At 45.2% G+C, this 18,883-nt stretch overlaps 2 protein-coding genes across 3 annotated transcripts; one reads left to right on the top strand and one right to left on the bottom strand.

The window, feature by feature from the left end:
• Positions 1-8,979: 8,979 nt before the first annotated feature.
• On the top strand, positions 8,980-11,993 carry rfxap (regulatory factor X-associated protein). 2 transcript variants are annotated; one of them, XM_070843583.1, is made up of 3 exons: positions 8,980-9,728; positions 9,994-10,104; positions 11,191-11,993. In XM_070843583.1, exons 1-3 carry the CDS (start codon positions 9,303-9,305, stop codon positions 11,293-11,295), a joined length of 642 nt encoding a protein of 213 aa, XP_070699684.1. In that variant the 5' UTR covers positions 8,980-9,302; the 3' UTR covers positions 11,296-11,993. The 2 variants fall into 2 exon arrangements, with proteins under 2 accessions (XP_070699684.1, XP_070699683.1); XM_070843582.1 differs by having other exon boundaries at positions 9,991-10,104.
• Positions 11,994-12,396: 403 nt separating this feature from the next.
• On the bottom strand, positions 12,397-16,889 carry smad9 (SMAD family member 9). Its single transcript, XM_070843182.1, has 7 exons — positions 16,616-16,889; positions 15,799-16,014; positions 15,276-15,533; positions 14,961-15,071; positions 13,794-14,015; positions 12,907-13,163; positions 12,397-12,632 (listed from the first exon to the last, which is right to left on the bottom strand). Exons 1-7 carry the CDS (start codon positions 16,809-16,811, stop codon positions 12,489-12,491), a joined length of 1,404 nt encoding a protein of 467 aa, XP_070699283.1. The 5' UTR covers positions 16,812-16,889; the 3' UTR covers positions 12,397-12,488.
• Positions 16,890-18,883: the final 1,994 nt, after the last annotated feature.

The following is an 18,883-nucleotide window of genomic DNA, read 5'->3' as shown; positions in this document are numbered from 1 at the left end:
TCCAAAAACGGGAATTTCCTTGACCCCGGGGTCATCGTTTTTTTTCACTCTCCTCCTCCACTGTTTTGGCTGCCAGTTGTTTGCTGGCCGATTTACCACATTAAAAGTGATCAATATCTGTTTTCCAACGGGTCTGGAGGTGGATCAGGCAAAAAAGAGGCAGTTTGGTGTCGGCTCCAAAAACGGTAATTTCCTTGACCCCGGGGTCATCGTTTTTTTTCACTCCACTGTTTTGGCTGCCAGTTGTTTGCTGGCCGATTTACCACATTAAAAGTGATCAATATCTGTTTTCCAACGGGTCTGGAGGTGGATCAGGCAAAAAAGAGGCAGTTTGGTGTCGGCTCCAAAATCAGGAATTTCCTTGACCCCGGGGTCATCGTTTTTTTTCACTCCACTGTTTTGGCTGCCAGTTGTTTGCTGGCCGATTTACCACATTAAAAGTGATCAATATCTGTTTTCCAATGGGTCTGGAGGTGGATCAGGCAAAAAAGAGGCAGTTTGGTGTCGGCTCCAAAAACGGGAATTTCCTTGACCCCGGGGTCATCGTTTTTTTTCACTCCCCTCCTCCACTGTTTTGGCTGCCAGTTGTTTGCTGGCCGATTTACCACATTAAAAGTGATCAATATCTGTTTTCCAACGGGTCTGGAGGTGGATCAGGCAAAAAAGAGGCAGTTTGGTGTCGGCTCCAAAAACGGGAATTTCCTTGACCCCGGGGTCATCGTTTTTTTTCACTCTCCTCCTCCACTGTTTTGGCTGCCAGTTGTTTGCTGGCCGATTTACCACATTAAAAGTGATCAATATCTGTTTTCCAACGGGTCTGGAGGTGGATCAGGCAAAAAAGAGGCAGTTTGGTGTCGGCTCCAAAAACGGGAATTTCCTTGACCCCGGGGTCATCGTTTTTTTTCACTCCACTGTTTTGGCTGCCAGTTGTTTGCTGGCCGATTTACCACATTAAAAGTGATCAATATCTGTTTTCCAATGGGTCTGGAGGTGGATCAGGCAAAAAAGAGGCAGTTTGGTGTCGGCTCCAAAAACGGGAATTTCCTTGACCCCGGGGTCATCGTTTTTTTTCACTCCCCTCCTCCACTGTTTTGGCTGCCAGTTGTTTGCTGGCCGATTTACCACATTAAAAGTGATCAATATCTGTTTTCCAACGGGTCTGGAGGTGGATCAGGCAAAAAAGAGGCAGTTTGGTGTCGGCTCCAAAAACGGGAATTTCCTTGACCCCGGGGTCATCGTTTTTTTTCACTCTCCTCCTCCACTGTTTTGGCTGCCAGTTGTTTGCTGGCCGATTTACCACATTAAAAGTGATCAATATCTGTTTTCCAACGGGTCTGGAGGTGGATCAGGCAAAAAAGAGGCAGTTTGGTGTCGGCTCCAAAAACGGGAATTTCCTTGACCCCGGGGTCATCGTTTTTTTTCACTCCCCTCCTCCACTGTTTTGGCTGCCAGTTGTTTGCTGGCCGATTTACCACATTAAAAGTGATCAATATCTGTTTTCCAACGGGTCTGGAGGTGGATCAGGCAAAAAAGAGGCAGTTTGGTGTCGGCTCCAAAAACGGGAATTTCCTTGACCCCGGGGTCATCGTTTTTTTTCACTCCACTGTTTTGGCTGCCAGTTGTTTGCTGGCCGATTTACCACATTAAAAGTGATCAATATCTGTTTTCCAACGGGTCTGGAGGTGGATCAGGCAAAAAAGAGGCAGTTTGGTGTCGGCTCCAAAAACGGGAATTTCCTTGACCCCGGGGTCATCGTTTTTTTTCACTCCACTGTTTTGGCTGCCAGTTGTTTGCTGGCCGATTTACCACATTAAAAGTGATCAATATCTGTTTTCCAACGGGTCTGGAGGTGGATCAGGCAAAAAAGAGGCAGTTTGGTGTCGGCTCCAAAAACGGGAATTTCCTTGACCCCGGGGTCATCGTTTTTTTTCACTCCACTGTTTTGGCTGCCAGTTGTTTGCTGGCCGATTTACCACATTAAAAGTGATCAATATCTGTTTTCCAACGGGTCTGGAGGTGGATCAGGCAAAAAAGAGGCAGTTTGGTGTCGGCTCCAAAAACGGGAATTTCCTTGACCCCGGGGTCATCGTTTTTTTTCACTCCACTGTTTTGGCTGCCAGTTGTTTGCTGGCCGATTTACCACATTAAAAGTGATCAATATCTGTTTTCCAACGGGTCTGGAGGTGGATCAGGCAAAAAAGAGGCAGTTTGGTGTCGGCTCCAAAAACGGTAATTTCCTTGACCCCGGGGTCATCGTTTTTTTTCACTCCACTGTTTTGGCTGCCAGTTGTTTGCTGGCCGATTTACCACATTAAAAGTGATCAATATCTGTTTTCCAACGGGTCTGGAGGTGGATCAGGCAAAAAAGAGGCAGTTTGGTGTCGGCTCCAAAATCGGGAATTTCCTTGACCCCGGGGTCATCGTTTTTTTTCACTCCACTGTTTTGGCTGCCAGTTGTTTGCTGGCCGATTTACCACATTAAAAGTGATCAATATCTGTTTTCCAATGGGTCTGGAGGTGGATCAGGCAAAAAAGAGGCAGTTTGGTGTCGGCTCCAAAAACGGGAATTTCCTTGACCCCGGGGTCATCGTTTTTTTTCACTCCCCTCCTCCACTGTTTTGGCTGCCAGTTGTTTGCTGGCCGATTTACCACATTAAAAGTGATCAATATCTGTTTTCCAACGGGTCTGGAGGTGGATCAGGCAAAAAAGAGGCAGTTTGGTGTCGGCTCCAAAAACGGGAATTTCCTTGACCCCGGGGTCATCGTTTTTTTTCACTCTCCTCCTCCACTGTTTTGGCTGCCAGTTGTTTGCTGGCCGATTTACCACATTAAAAGTGATCAATATCTGTTTTCCAACGGGTCTGGAGGTGGATCAGGCAAAAAAGAGGCAGTTTGGTGTCGGCTCCAAAAACGGGAATTTCCTTGACCCCGGGGTCATCGTTTTTTTTCACTCCACTGTTTTGGCTGCCAGTTGTTTGCTGGCCGATTTACCACATTAAAAGTGATCAATATCTGTTTTCCAATGGGTCTGGAGGTGGATCAGGCAAAAAAGAGGCAGTTTGGTGTCGGCTCCAAAAACGGGAATTTCCTTGACCCCGGGGTCATCGTTTTTTTTCACTCCCCTCCTCCACTGTTTTGGCTGCCAGTTGTTTGCTGGCCGATTTACCACATTAAAAGTGATCAATATCTGTTTTCCAACGGGTCTGGAGGTGGATCAGGCAAAAAAGAGGCAGTTTGGTGTCGGCTCCAAAAACGGGAATTTCCTTGACCCCGGGGTCATCGTTTTTTTTCACTCTCCTCCTCCACTGTTTTGGCTGCCAGTTGTTTGCTGGCCGATTTACCACATTAAAAGTGATCAATATCTGTTTTCCAACGGGTCTGGAGGTGGATCAGGCAAAAAAGAGGCAGTTTGGTGTCGGCTCCAAAAACGGGAATTTCCTTGACCCCGGGGTCATCGTTTTTTTTCACTCCCCTCCTCCACTGTTTTGGCTGCCAGTTGTTTGCTGGCCGATTTACCACATTAAAAGTGATCAATATCTGTTTTCCAACGGGTCTGGAGGTGGATCAGGCAAAAAAGAGGCAGTTTGGTGTCGGCTCCAAAAACGGGAATTTCCTTGACCCCGGGGTCATCGTTTTTTTTCACTCCCCTCCTCCACTGTTTTGGCTGCCAGTTGTTTGCTGGCCGATTTACCACATTAAAAGTGATCAATATCTGTTTTCCAACGGGTCTGGAGGTGGATCAGGCAAAAAAGAGGCAGTTTGGTGTCGGCTCCAAAAACGGGAATTTCCTTGACCCCGGGGTCATCGTTTTTTTTCACTCCACTGTTTTGGCTGCCAGTTGTTTGCTGGCCGATTTACCACATTAAAAGTGATCAATATCTGTTTTCCAACGGGTCTGGAGGTGGATCAGGCAAAAAAGAGGCAGTTTGGTGTCGGCTCCAAAAACGGGAATTTCCTTGACCCCGGGGTCATCGTTTTTTTTCACTCCACTGTTTTGGCTGCCAGTTGTTTGCTGGCCGATTTACCACATTAAAAGTGATCAATATCTGTTTTCCAACGGGTCTGGAGGTGGATCAGGCAAAAAAGAGGCAGTTTGGTGTCGGCTCCAAAAACGGTAATTTCCTTGACCCCGGGGTCATCGTTTTTTTTCACTCCACTGTTTTGGCTGCCAGTTGTTTGCTGGCCGATTTACCACATTAAAAGTGATCAATATCTGTTTTCCAACGGGTCTGGAGGTGGATCAGGCAAAAAAGAGGCAGTTTGGTGTCGGCTCCAAAATCGGGAATTTCCTTGACCCCGGGGTCATCGTTTTTTTTCACTCCACTGTTTTGGCTGCCAGTTGTTTGCTGGCCGATTTACCACATTAAAAGTGATCAATATCTGTTTTCCAATGGGTCTGGAGGTGGATCAGGCAAAAAAGAGGCAGTTTGGTGTCGGCTCCAAAAACGGGAATTTCCTTGACCCCGGGGTCATCGTTTTTTTTCACTCCCCTCCTCCACTGTTTTGGCTGCCAGTTGTTTGCTGGCCGATTTACCACATTAAAAGTGATCAATATCTGTTTTCCAACGGGTCTGGAGGTGGATCAGGCAAAAAAGAGGCAGTTTGGTGTCGGCTCCAAAAACGGGAATTTCCTTGACCCCGGGGTCATCGTTTTTTTTCACTCTCCTCCTCCACTGTTTTGGCTGCCAGTTGTTTGCTGGCCGATTTACCACATTAAAAGTGATCAATATCTGTTTTCCAACGGGTCTGGAGGTGGATCAGGCAAAAAAGAGGCAGTTTGGTGTCGGCTCCAAAAACGGGAATTTCCTTGACCCCGGGGTCATCGTTTTTTTTCACTCCCCTCCTCCACTGTTTTGGCTGCCAGTTGTTTGCTGGCCGATTTACCACATTAAAAGTGATCAATATCTGTTTTCCAACGGGTCTGGAGGTGGATCAGGCAAAAAAGAGGCAGTTTGGTGTCGGCTCCAAAAACGGGAATTTCCTTGACCCCGGGGTCATCGTTTTTTTTCACTCCCCTCCTCCACTGTTTTGGCTGCCAGTTGTTTGCTGGCCGATTTACCACATTAAAAGTGATCAATATCTGTTTTCCAACGGGTCTGGAGGTGGATCAGGCAAAAAAGAGGCAGTTTGGTGTCGGCTCCAAAAACGGGAATTTCCTTGACCCCGGGGTCATCGTTTTTTTTCACTCCCCTCCTCCACTGTTTTGGCTGCCAGTTGTTTGCTGGCCGATTTACCACATTAAAAGTGATCAATATCTGTTTTCCAACGGGTCTGGAGGTGGATCAGGCAAAAAAGAGGCAGTTTGGTGTCGGCTCCAAAAACGGGAATTTCCTTGACCCCGGGGTCATCGTTTTTTTTCACTCCCCTCCTCCACTGTTTTGGCTGCCAGTTGTTTGCTGGCCGATTTACCACATTAAAAGTGATCAATATCTGTTTTCCAACGGGTCTGGAGGTGGATCAGGCAAAAAAGAGGCAGTTTGGTGTCGGCTCCAAAAACGGGAATTTCCTTGACCCCGGGGTCATCGTTTTTTTTCACTCCCCTCCTCCACTGTTTTGGCTGCCAGTTGTTTGCTGGCCGATTTACCACATTAAAAGTGATCAATATCTGTTTTCCAACGGGTCTGGAGGTGGATCAGGCAAAAAAGAGGCAGTTTGGTGTCGGCTCCAAAAACGGGAATTTCCTTGACCCCGGGGTCATCGTTTTTTTTCACTCCCCTCCTCCACTGTTTTGGCTGCCAGTTGTTTGCTGGCCGATTTACCACATTAAAAGTGATCAATATCTGTTTTCCAACGGGTCTGGAGGTGGATCAGGCAAAAAAGAGGCAGTTTGGTGTCGGCTCCAAAAACGGGAATTTCCTTGACCCCGGGGTCATCGTTTTTTTTCACTCCCCTCCTCCACTGTTTTGGCTGTCAGTTGTTTGCTGGCCGATTTACCACATTAAAAGTGATCAATATCTGTTTTCCAACGGGTCTGGAGGTGGATCAGGCAAAAAAGAGGCAGTTTGGTGTCGGCTCCAAAAACGGGAATTTCCTTGACCCCGGGGTCATCGTTTTTTTTCACTCCACTGTTTTGGCTGCCAGTTGTTTGCTGGCCGATTTACCACATTAAAAGTGATCAATATCTGTTTTCCAACGGGTCTGGAGGTGGATCAGGCAAAAAAGAGGCAGTTTGGTGTCGGCTCCAAAAACGGGAATTTCCTTGACCCCGGGGTCATCGTTTTTTTTCACTCCACTGTTTTGGCTGCCAGTTGTTTGCTGGCCGATTTACCACATTAAAAGTGATCAATATCTGTTTTCCAACGGGTCTGGAGGTGGATCAGGCAAAAAAGAGGCAGTTTGGTGTCGGCTCCAAAAACGGGAATTTCCTTGACCCCGGGGTCATCGTTTTTTTTCACTCCACTGTTTTGGCTGCCAGTTGTTTGCTGGCCGATTTACCACATTAAAAGTGATCAATATCTGTTTTCCAATGGGTCTGGAGGTGGATCAGGCAAAAAAGAGGCAGTTTGGTGTCGGCTCCAAAAACGGGAATTTCCTTGACCCCGGGGTCATCGTTTTTTTTCACTCCCCTCCTCCACTGTTTTGGCTGCCAGTTGTTTGCTGGCCGATTTACCACATTAAAAGTGATCAATATCTGTTTTCCAACGGGTCTGGAGGTGGATCAGGCAAAAAAGAGGCAGTTTGGTGTCGGCTCCAAAAACGGGAATTTCCTTGACCCCGGGGTCATCGTTTTTTTTCACTCTCCTCCTCCACTGTTTTGGCTGCCAGTTGTTTGCTGGCCGATTTACCACATTAAAAGTGATCAATATCTGTTTTCCAACGGGTCTGGAGGTGGATCAGGCAAAAAAGAGGCAGTTTGGTGTCGGCTCCAAAAACGGGAATTTCCTTGACCCCGGGGTCATCGTTTTTTTTCACTCCCCTCCTCCACTGTTTTGGCTGCCAGTTGTTTGCTGGCCGATTTACCACATTAAAAGTGATCAATATCTGTTTTCCAACGGGTCTGGAGGTGGATCAGGCAAAAAAGAGGCAGTTTGGTGTCGGCTCCAAAAACGGGAATTTCCTTGACCCCGGGGTCATCGTTTTTTTTCACTCCCCTCCTCCACTGTTTTGGCTGCCAGTTGTTTGCTGGCCGATTTACCACATTAAAAGTGATCAATATCTGTTTTCCAACGGGTCTGGAGGTGGATCAGGCAAAAAAGAGGCAGTTTGGTGTCGGCTCCAAAAACGGGAATTTCCTTGACCCCGGGGTCATCGTTTTTTTTCACTCCACTGTTTTGGTTGCCAGTTGTTTGCTGGCCGATTTACCACATTAAAAGTGATCAATATCTGTTTTCCAACGGGTCTGGAGGTGGATCAGGCAAAAAAGAGGCAGTTTGGTGTCGGCTCCAAAAACGGGAATTTCCTTGACCCCGGGGTCATCGTTTTTTTTCACTCCACTGTTTTGGCTGCCAGTTGTTTGCTGGCCGATTTACCACATTAAAAGTGATCAATATCTGTTTTCCAACGGGTCTGGAGGTGGATCAGGCAAAAAAGAGGCAGTTTGGTGTCGGCTCCAAAAACGGTAATTTCCTTGACCCCGGGGTCATCGTTTTTTTTCACTCTCCTCCTCCACTGTTTTGGCTGCCAGTTGTTTGCTGGCCGATTTACCACATTAAAAGTGATCAATATCTGTTTTCCAACGGGTCTGGAGGTGGATCAGGCAAAAAAGAGGCAGTTTGGTGTCGGCTCCAAAAACGGGAATTTCCTTGACCCCGGGGTCATCGTTTTTTTTCACTCCCCTCATCCACTGTTTTGGCTGCCAGTTGTTTGCTGGCCGATTTACCACATTAAAAGTGATCAATATCTGTTTTCCAACGGGTCTGGAGGTGGATCAGGCAAAAAAGAGGCAGTTTGGTGTCGGCTCCAAAAACGGGAATTTCCTTGACCCCGGGGTCATCGTTTTTTTTCACTCCCCTCATCCACTGTTTTGGCTGCCAGTTGTTTGCTGGCCGATTTACCACATTAAAAGTGATCAATATCTGTTTTCCAACGGGTCTGGAGGTGGATCAGGCAAAAAAGAGGCAGTTTGGTGTCGGCTCCAAAAACGGGAATTTCCTTGACCCCGGGGTCATCGTTTTTTTTCACTCCACTGTTTTGGCTGCCAGTTGTTTGCTGGCCGATTTACCACATTAAAAGTGATCAATATCTGTTTTCCAACGGGTCTGGAGGTGGATCAGGCAAAAAAGAGGCAGTTTGGTGTCGGCTCCAAAAACGGTAATTTCCTTGACCCCGGGGTCATCGTTTTTTTTCACTCTCCTCCTCCACTGTTTTGGCTGCCAGTTGTTTGCTGGCCGATTTACCACATTAAAAGTGATCAATATCTGTTTTCCAACGGGTCTGGAGGTGGATCAGGCAAAAAAGAGGCAGTTTGGTGTCGGCTCCGAAAACGGGAATTTCCTTGACCCCAGGGTCAGCGTTTTTTTTCACTCAACTGTTTTGTGTGTGTATGTTTGTATGTATGTATGTATGTCTGTGTGTGTATGTGTGTGTGTATGTATTTAAGTGTATATTTATGTATGTATGTATTTGTGTATGTATACACTGTTGCCCATAAAGTTGGAATAATTTGTTTCAATCGTTCAATTTCCCCAATTTTGTTAAAGCTTGAATACACAGTTTGCAAAGATTAATTGTGGTTTAAGTGCCACTGTGATACGTTTGGAAGAGTTTGATCAATAAAGTTGAGAAGATATACACTTTACTTATAAAGAATAAATCACATTGTCATAATCATTTCATGAGAAGAGGTAAAAAAACATTTCAATATATATACACATGTATACACATATATATGTGTGTTTAGTAATAAATATAAGTATGATTACTTATATACAGTCTATTTGTCCAATATTCAACTTAACACTTAATTTCACCTGAAAAGCAGCCTGTATTTCTCATGTCAACCACGGGGGGTCGCTCCAACACACATAATTAAAGCAGCGGAGAAGAAGAAGGTCCTTTGCTAACGACACGGAGCGACAGCAGTGAACCTATGAAAGTATGACGGTAGCCGGCTAGAAATCACAACATTTATTGTCCAGACTGTAATGTTTTTGTGACATGCAACCTTAGCAGCTAAACGTGTGAAAACATAAAAACAACTGGGTGGGCAAGTGTCAAAGACTAGCTGTTTGAGCTAACTAAGCTAGCTAGCTAACGTGCACTGAATGCTAAATGGATGTTAGCTAGCTGCTGCTGCTGCTGCTGCTGCTGCTGCTGCTACTACTACTCCTACTACTACTACACTGTATTTATTCACCGCAATCATGAGCGAAGATGACAATTCAGCATCAGCAAACAAAGACAAAGACTCGACCCTCCTGCTCACTAAAGATGGACAGAGGTACTACGTGAGTAAAAGCGGGGTGGTCGACAGCAGAAATGTGATAACGCCGCACGAACCGGACAACAACGTCTCGTACGACGTGGATGATCCGGACGAGGAGAGCGACGTCCTGGACACTTCAGATCCCAGAGACGGCGCCGCCAGCCCGGAGGAGCTGAACGACGAGGAGACCTCGGAGGGCGACAACGCCCCCAAACAGTGCACCTACGAGGGATGCACCGAGACCATGACCCAGGTGGCCAAGCAGAGGAAACCGTGGATGTGCAAAAAACACCGCAACAAGATGTACAAAGACAAGTACAAGAAGAAGAAGAGTGATCAGGCCATGTCTAGTGGAAAGATTGATGTAAGATAAAGCTTTATAGAAACTTTCATACCAAGATGCATTGCTCAGGGACCATCATGATGTTGCAAACCCTTGAGTAGACTTTCATTACAACCATGTTTTCGTGTAGGGAAGTAATTTGAGAGGTGTAGGCCCTGCTTACAAAGCAGTTTAAACTTCTGACCTTACTAGCACATGGGGCTCACTGGCTCTCTTTTTCCAGACATATCTGAACACAACACAAGCAAAACTCCCCCTTGTTTTTGTCTCTTTCTGTGTCAAGCAGGAAAACTCAGAGGAGCGGCCCGTGTCTGTGAACAAACAGCGTCTGGGTGCCATGGGGGACCGGCCAGCCAGACCCTCCCTGATAGAGCAGGTCCTCAACCAGAAGAGACTGGTAAGTCGTAGCTGGTCAGATGATTGACCGATTGTGCCATTAGGCTACTACAGATGGGTGACAAATTAAAGAGAGAAAAAAAAGAACATAAAGCACCGTTGTAAGGGCAATCACAAGCCTCCAGAACAGTTTGTTCTGCTTGCCATATGATTTGCATATTTTTCATACCCATTAACAGGGTGCCTGCGGAGCCTTTAAGAGTCTTAAAATGTCTTGAAATTCACACTTACTCACTTACTTGAAAAGTATTAAATTGTCTGAAATTCTGTTTGTGAGCCTGGTCTAAAATTAACTCATTTAATGTTCAGAATTTACTTTAAATATCTGCTTGATGGCAGGCTGTGTTCTCCACTGCTGTTAAACAGTCTGATGGCAGTGGGCACAAATTAGTGTCTGAAGTGCTCCGTCTTGGTCCTGGGTGGGATGAGCCGATGACTGTTCGGCTGCATTGATCACTGTAATACAGTAATACGATTTTCTTACACTAGTAAATGTACTCAGACAGAATACGTTCTTAAAATGAAACATTTATTGTCATTACGCCTTACTTACACTCTTGAACTGAGAGTACATGTGTCTGTACGACTAAATTTCCTAATTTGATTACAAAATTGGCCTTGAATTTAATTTAATAGTGTAATAAAGTCTTTAAAAGTCTTAAACTCAACTTGCTGATACTTGTAGATACGCTGATCAAATTATCCAGTGACTCCTCCCCTTTAAAATATAACAGGAAAATGTCTTGTTGAAAATGTCCATCTATACTTGATACTGTCCCCCTGTCCTGTAAGTTCTTCTTTTAATATGTTATCAATTTGTATATAACTGTCCATTTCACTGTTCTATCACTGCTATGTCTTGTCATTGTCTGAACATAAATGAACACCTTCCACACAGCCATTGTATTTCTTGTGTCCCTCCACCAGAGTAGCAGGCGTCAGTTTTTAACAAATAAAGAAATTATGGTACAAGACATTCTCTTTGCTACAGAGGCAGGAAAAAGACACGTAGACGTTGGACTTACAGAAATACACGTTGTTGTGCTGTGCTCTGAAATTTGAATATTTTTGTGTTTGTGTCCTTCAGTCCCTGCTCAGGAGTCCAGAGGTGATCAGCTTCCTGCAGCAGCAGCAGCAGCTCCTGGCCACGCAGGGCCGCAGCCAATCACAGCAGCAGTTCCAGGGCTGCTGATGGCGGCCGGTCAATGCGTCACCTTCGTATTTCTGGTGAATAGAGAACACTGAAGAAACACTGGCACTTCATGCATAAATGGATTGCAACATGAATTTCCCCAGCCAGACAGAAGAAATAACAACATGGTAATGAAGGGATGTGGTGAGACTGGTGGACTAAACTGATCTAAATCCCTCAAAAGATGTGAATTTCTGAAGTAGCAGACAAGTAGCCAACGTTTTTTTCACGTTTACTTATTGCAAACTTTATAGTTATTCTGTCAAATCCCATTCTTTCCGTTCATTATCTTTCTTCGTGTGACTGTAATATTTTAGGCATTGGATCGGATTATAATTGTCCAGTCGAAGTTGTTCGGATGTCAAAGCCTCTTTGGTCTTCACTTTGTTTTCCCTTGAACATGAAGTGTCGTTATACGTGACAATCATTTGTGTAAAGCATGACTGTAGCCTCTCGTCAGCCAAGTGGGCCTTTCAGGACTTGTTTTTCACATCTGTATATCTGAAACTGTTGCACAAACTGAATCCTGCCTGCATACAGAAAGGAGCACAAATTAAGTTAAGTGTGTCGGATGATCAGTAGGTGTGTTGGCATTGTGTGGAAAAGTGCCAGGGGGAAGTGTACTGTATGTCGTTTGTGCGTTTTTACTTTTAAGTGTACATCCCCTGCTTTGAATGAGAGTAAAATTATGACGCTAATGTTTCTCAGACTGTTTTTATAGTGCTATGTGATGCTTTAGTCTTTAACGTGAGGAGAAAAGCTGTATATGTCTTGTAAAGAGAAATCGATTCTTAAAGAAAAAAAAAGAACTTTAATGGAACAAGTAAAAAGCAACCAGTACATTAAGTCAACACATGGAAATACAGTACATACTACCGTAATAACATTTACAACACATGATAACACAAGTCTTTGAGTACCTATAAATATATCCCATTTTTTCTTGTCTTGGAGTGCAGTTAATATCCCAATGAAAACAGAGAGGATAAATGCTTTATCATTACCTTACTGATATGAAAGAACACTCCATCGTTTGAGTAGATGAGCTGTAAATGAGCTAAATGAAATTCAGTCATTCACATGGATAACAGTCATCTGTCAGTTGAGATGTCAAGCGAGGGACCACATGGCAGAACATACAGAATATACGGCTACCTGTGTGAAGGACGAAGAGCTCACACTGTGTTTTCATGCTACGACACTGACGAAATAGGGTTGTGTGGGGAGCCCATCTGTGTGAGGACCTTGTCCAGCCACTGCAGGGGCCCGTGCAGATGTACCTCGATCCAGCAGGGGGTGCTGGTCACATCTTGACGGTGGTATTCGGCGCCCCAGCCCTGAAGGGGACACAACCATAAATCTTACATGTGGCTGATGTCAGTTCAGATAACTGTAAAAATGAATGGGTGCTAGGTAAAATCCCACTGTGTATTTAGAAAGATTTGACGTGCTCAACGGCACATGGGGGTCAAAATAACAGCATATTAAGTTGCGGTGAGAATATCTGAGTGGATGTCTTCTGTCTTCTTACCCTCCTGGCTAAGCCACATAGGTATCAAGCAGAAATGTGAGCAAAAGGATGATCCCACATGTAACGAGGGAGTTCAGTACCTTAACAAAGCTCATGCGGATGGTACACATCTTGGTGAGCTCGTAGACAACCTCAAAGCCGTGGTTAACAGACTGGGCGAGGAGCTGGGCAAACAGCTGGTTGTTAAAGATCTTGAGGCTGCAGCCACTGGGGATCTTGCACACAGTCGTGGCGTGGAAGCCATGCTGGAAGTTACAGTTTCGGCTCTGGACAAAGATGCTGCTGTCGCTCAGACACTCGGCGTACACCTCGCCGCCTACATAGTACAGGTGTAAACCTGGGGAGAAAAACAAATGGTCTCGTCAAGACTAGAACCTTTCATTGTGCAACACTTAAAATGTTACAGCATGTCATAACCGAGCTTTAATCTAAGCATATTTATGGCACAACACATGTCAAAGATATACTCAATCATTTCTTTGTAAGCTTTGCTGCGCTTCACTCACATTCTACCAGAGGAAAACCACAAAGGCAGCTCTGCTTGCAGATGAAGAATGTCTGAGTAGTGTCAGTAGTGACTGTGATTTGGGCACAAACTACCCTCAATCCTTTGTGTCAGCCCTACCATTCAAAACCACACACATCCTCACATTTTGCTACCCCAGAGGCGCTTGATGCCTCTCCAACAAAGGCAGGCTTTCTAAACTCTCACCATGAGAAAAAAAAATATTTGGCCAGAGGGATTCAGCACAAGGAGACAAGCTGAGAGTAAACCCTGACGAGACTTCTTTCAAACACATGAACATACTGGGTATTTATAAAAAAAGAAATGTGTCTTTAAAGAAAAAAAAAAAGTTCTTGCTCTAACCTAAAGTATGTTGGGCACAATCCAGATAAAACCATTTGAAAAGAATAATCCTAAAAGTGTGTACTGATGTGAATTACCTACATGAGTCGTCCAGCTTACCTTTGCCTATGTGCCTGCGTGTGTGTTCAATGGTGGAGTTGCGGTTGACATTTGATAGCAGGCCGAGGCAGAAGCGGTTCTTGTTGTTGGACGGGTCCGTGAAGCCGTCCACCAAGACGCTGCGGGATGACGCGTGGAACGTCTCCCCCACACGGTTGTTGAGCTCGTAGTACGCTACGGAACACCAGTACTCCGGTTCCTCGTAACACACCGGCCGTAGATCTACACAGGTGGGTGTCATGGATGAAATACTGCATGTTATAGTATATACAACTCTCATTGGCTTCCAGTTAAAAAAAAAAAAAAAAAAAACACAACTGACTTCCCCCTGGTCCCCCGGCCACTCCAATCATCTGATCGAGGCCTTTTATCTGTTTCTTATTCCTATTTTAAAACCAGAGGGGAAAGTGCATTTGTGGTTGCGTTTCAAACAACCTTTCTCTTCCCATCATATCTGCTGAAAGTGTGGTTTGTCGAAGGCTAGATTAACCTTTTTAATAACCTCTCAGTTCTCCTTTGTCCTGCTTATTTTGCTCGTGTGCTTTAACTTTTGTCTGTGTTGTGCTTTTGCTTGTGTATGTGTGTAGGAACGTTTGAATAGTTGTGTTTATAATTTAAAAAGTGCATTTCAAATAATGCATTTGATCATTTCTCACATTGACGGAAATTCCTGTAAATCCAGTTCTGTCAAAGAGTCCTGCGCATTGATATAATCAAGATAATCAGAGATCAGTGCATCTCATGCACACATTGCTTGTTACTCAGTGTACTGTGGTTGTTCCGAATGAAGAGGTGACAACAAGATGCATTCAAGAACTTAATGCAGTTTACGAGCTCGGAGTCGAACATCACAGGCATTGATGAGAGACTAAAGAATACAGAGTAAAGCTTCCACATATATCGGATTCTGCAAGTAATATCTAGTTTCCGGTATGTGAGGTGGTACCCTAAAGATGGACATGACCTTTCCTTAGACCGAACAGTTGTTCAGACAAAGCGGAGCCAAGAAGATAGAACGCTGACTTAAAGATAGCATACATACCATCTATGGTACATGTTCCTGCAACATGTAACATAAGAAAAACCTTCTAACACTCAGTATGTTTAAATGCTACTTATCTTGTCTTCTACTTCCTGTACATGTCTGGTTGTGTGAACTCGTGTTACCTCTGTGCGGAGCGGAAAATGTGAGTTTCATGGTTTCTGTAGTGTTGCTGGGCTTCACATCCTCTTGAGGGCTTGTCTCCATCATGCTGTACGGAGGTGGGGGCGTCTCAGCTGGAAAAGCACATCGCAAATCACCGGAAATGACACACGGGAAAAGTAATTTATGGAAGATTCATCAGAGACTTTGCGTTCGGGACTCATGCATAAAGTCAGAATCTGCCACAGCCATGAGAAAAGTGCAACCTGCCTGCGTGACAGGTGTTTCACATAGACTGCAGCACCTTAAGGTATTGGCCTTCTTGCTGCGCTTCCTACCTGTGATGTGATACGGACTGCCAGGCTCTACGGAGCTGTTGGGGGAGTTGGGGTAACTCTGTGAGGTGGGAGACTGGGTGAGGGAGGAGGAAGGGGAGGAGGAGAAGGAGGAGCAGGGCAACGGAGGGAAGGAGTCTGGGTAGGTGGCGTTCTGGGGCATTAGAGGCTCGTTGTGCAGGGAGGCGTTCCTGAACTTTGCCAGTAGACTGTGTTGAGGGTTGAACTCGCTGTGGCGCGGGACCAGGACCGGCGGCAGCACTGAGATGAGACGACACAAAGGAAAGATAAAGGTAGAGAAGGGGGTGAACGGAGACAAAGAGAGACCCAGAGCGAGAGCCAGATGCTCTTATAAAAGATCACATTACTGAAAAACCTTTTTGTCTTGGGAGCACTGAATTAGATCAGATATCCTGGAACCCACAAAAGCTTTACTGTAAAGATATCAAAATTCCACAACGGCCTTGTGTTTTTTTTGGGTTTTTTTCCAGCAAATTTTGAAGATGTTGTCTGATCACGTCTGTACCTGGAGTCTCCACGCGCCTGTAGTGGTAGGGGTTGACGCAGATGTCCTTCTGCTTGGAGCCAAAGGCGAACTCGCAGCACTCCAAGGCTTTCAGCTCGTGGTGGGACTGCAGGTCGGGCCAGCGCCACACCCTGCAGTAGATGACGTGGGGCAGACCCTTCCTGTGGGACACCTGCAACCTCCCGTCCAGCGACCGAGGGATAGTCACACACTTGCCTGAGGAATTAAAGTGAAACAGCACAGATCTTAATACAGTTTGGCGAAATGGACAAATTGTGTGTTTAAACTTCGCTTGTTTGGAACCTCAAGCACGATGAGACACATTTGTGACCATTGTAATTAGACAGCATGATAATTGCGATCTAGATAATATTTATACATTTATATGTAAATCATAAGTAAGCCAGTATAATTTCACATTTTAGGATTTCAGTAATAAGCTCAAAAAGTGATTATGCAGGTTTTTTGATATTGATAAACGGCATCTGCTGCATAGACGAGTGGGTCTCAACCTTTTAGCCTTATGACCCCTAAACTAATGTGCTCTCATCACATGCTGCATGATATGTACGTTAGTTGTGAGCCCACCCAAGAGTGTTTGTCACTCTCAAGTTGGTTAATTTGAATAACTTTCAGAAGACAACAGAGGTAAAACTATTTTTTTTTCAAGAAACAAGCCATACATGACATTGAAGTCAGAACATTTCCATTATTTTGTGTAGCAGTTGCATGTTTCTTCTTCTTTCTTATCTTGTGACCCCCCTGGAGGGGTTCTGATTGGGACCCACTGGGCCAGTCTACCTCTGGATGTACTCACTGGGTTGCCCCGGGCAGCTGAGCGCTCTCTCCAGCTCCTCCATCGCCCCTTTCTTCTTCTTCAGTTTCTTCACCAGAGAGTCCACAGCCTTCTCCGCCCACTTCTCCTCCTCATCCCCTTGTTTCCAGCCAAGCAGCCGCTTCACCGCCGGGCTGGTGAAGGAGAACAGGGACGTAATGGAAGCAGAGGAGTTCATTATGAGATGGGTAAATGGGTGGCGAGATGAGCTGATGGGTGCTATTAAAGGGATTAGAGTTCCCTTGAGGACAGGAGCGGGGAGGCCAATAATGAGAAGCCAGGACAGAGGTACGGATAAAAGAGGTAGTGAGTCTGTGTAAACAGTGGCTGTTGTCTGTTTTCCGCCGTTACTTCTGAGCAGCGCCGGTGGAGGAGTTGAACTGCCGCCAGTGCAGCACAAACCCTAAACCCCCCCCTATGTGTTGGCACAGGAGGGATCCGGCAGCTCTGGACTGGAAGCCTCCTGCAGGGAAGGTTATTCCTCACGCAGTCAGAAATCCAGGTCAAGTTTCAATCATCTGGCAAGAGAAGTGAGAGATAGTATTAGCTGTTAATTTAGCTGGAACAGATGCAAGCAAGGAGAAAGAGCTCCCAGGTAGAAAGGAGACTTTGGGATTTAATTGTGAGGGGATTTTAGTCACTAAGGTGATAAGATGGTCTGGAGTGAAACCAAAGACTGAACGCCACATAACAAAACTCTACTCATACTTAACAATCTGGGCACTGGAGGTGGATTTCCATGATAATGAGGCTGTATCAGCAGGACACTGATACAGAGACCATGCCTGCACTATACTGATCTCCCTCACGCTTGAACAACAAGGTTATTACCCCTCTGGAGAAAATGAGACGCGCAGCAAAAACTGTTTCAAAAAGAGCGGGGCAAGATGGCCAAGCTCATTTCTAGATTCACCAACAATGAGGAATGTCCTTTCTGGCCTCCGCTTCTATGATCATGCCACTGACGCCCAGGAGCCGTACTGTCTGGCCAGAACACATCACAGGACAGGAGGGGGAGAGGGAGAGAGAGAGGGAGGGAGGCAGACAGAGAGAGAGAGCTCTCCCTGTTTTTGTGTTTGTCTTTTCCTGTCCATATAAAAACTAGGTTGTATGGAAGTGTTTAGTCTATTCTACTATATTTAAGCAGGCAGCTCATAGTGCTTCAGCACCCATCACTCCAGCAGCACCATCTTACTGATAAATCAAACTTTTCTCAAATATTCACGCAGCAAAGTCTGATTATTATGGTGATCTACTGCTTTTTTAATCTTCCTCCTGTGGTGCAAAAGATCATGTTTGACCCCCAATCCAAGTGTTCTCCTCATCCCATTATTCTAAAATACACAACAGAACCACATTAGAGTGTCTTATTGAATCTTTGTGGCTTCTTCGATGAGATGAATCTCACAAATACGCGCAGGTGATAAAGACCCAGTGCTTGTTGGCAGAAATGTGACCGACGCCGGTTTCCCCGCAGACAAACGGACAGCTGGGGGTTTACAATGACAGCAAAAGCGCACAAGCTCAATGCGGCAATCAGTCTGCCGCTGCTGCCGCTTTATGGAGCCTGGCGTCACTCAGTCTGCAGGCTCAGATAGGCTAATTACCTAATGCTTTATCACCAGGACACCCCTTCCCAAAAAAAGTAAACACGCCAGCTTCCTTTTACTACTACTACGGGGAGTCCGTTTGCAGCTACAAACTCCAGCTTCTGTCTAAACCTGTAAAAAAAAACGCACCTTGTCTGAACGGTGTGCGATCAGAAACTCCAAAATCACTCTTGACACAGTTTGATAACATGTCACTAAAAAGTTCAACCAGTCAAAAAAAAAAAAAAGTACCGTGAATCATTATTAGGTCAAAAGATTTATAATATTTCTAGCCTTCATTTCAGACCCATCTGAAATGTAGTAGTAGACCCATCTATTGATTTCTGGTCCATAATCATCTATAACATTACATTTGTCTGAACGCAGCCAAGTCAAAATGTGATCATAATAGAATATTTCATCCATAAGAAGTTGTGGCAGCGCCAGTGAGCACCTTATTACAATAAATATCTTGCATATTAAAACTAGGCGACAGCTACACAACACAAGACATAAGAGAAAGCTAATTAAAAATTCTGGAAATATACAATATTTATTTATTTTCTCACCTCTGTTGTGATAACAAGTGCACCGCGGACAGCCTCGTGCCGTGGAGACTTCCCTGTCTGTGGAAGTTGAGGCCAGCACAGTGGGGCAGGAA

Source organism: Pempheris klunzingeri, chromosome 14 (assembly GCF_042242105.1).
Source record: "Pempheris klunzingeri isolate RE-2024b chromosome 14, fPemKlu1.hap1, whole genome shotgun sequence".
Lineage (NCBI taxonomy): Eukaryota > Metazoa > Chordata > Actinopteri > Acropomatiformes > Pempheridae > Pempheris > Pempheris klunzingeri.
The sequence above is the reverse complement of the archived record's forward strand: the minus strand, read 5'-3'. Positions and strand labels throughout refer to the sequence as shown.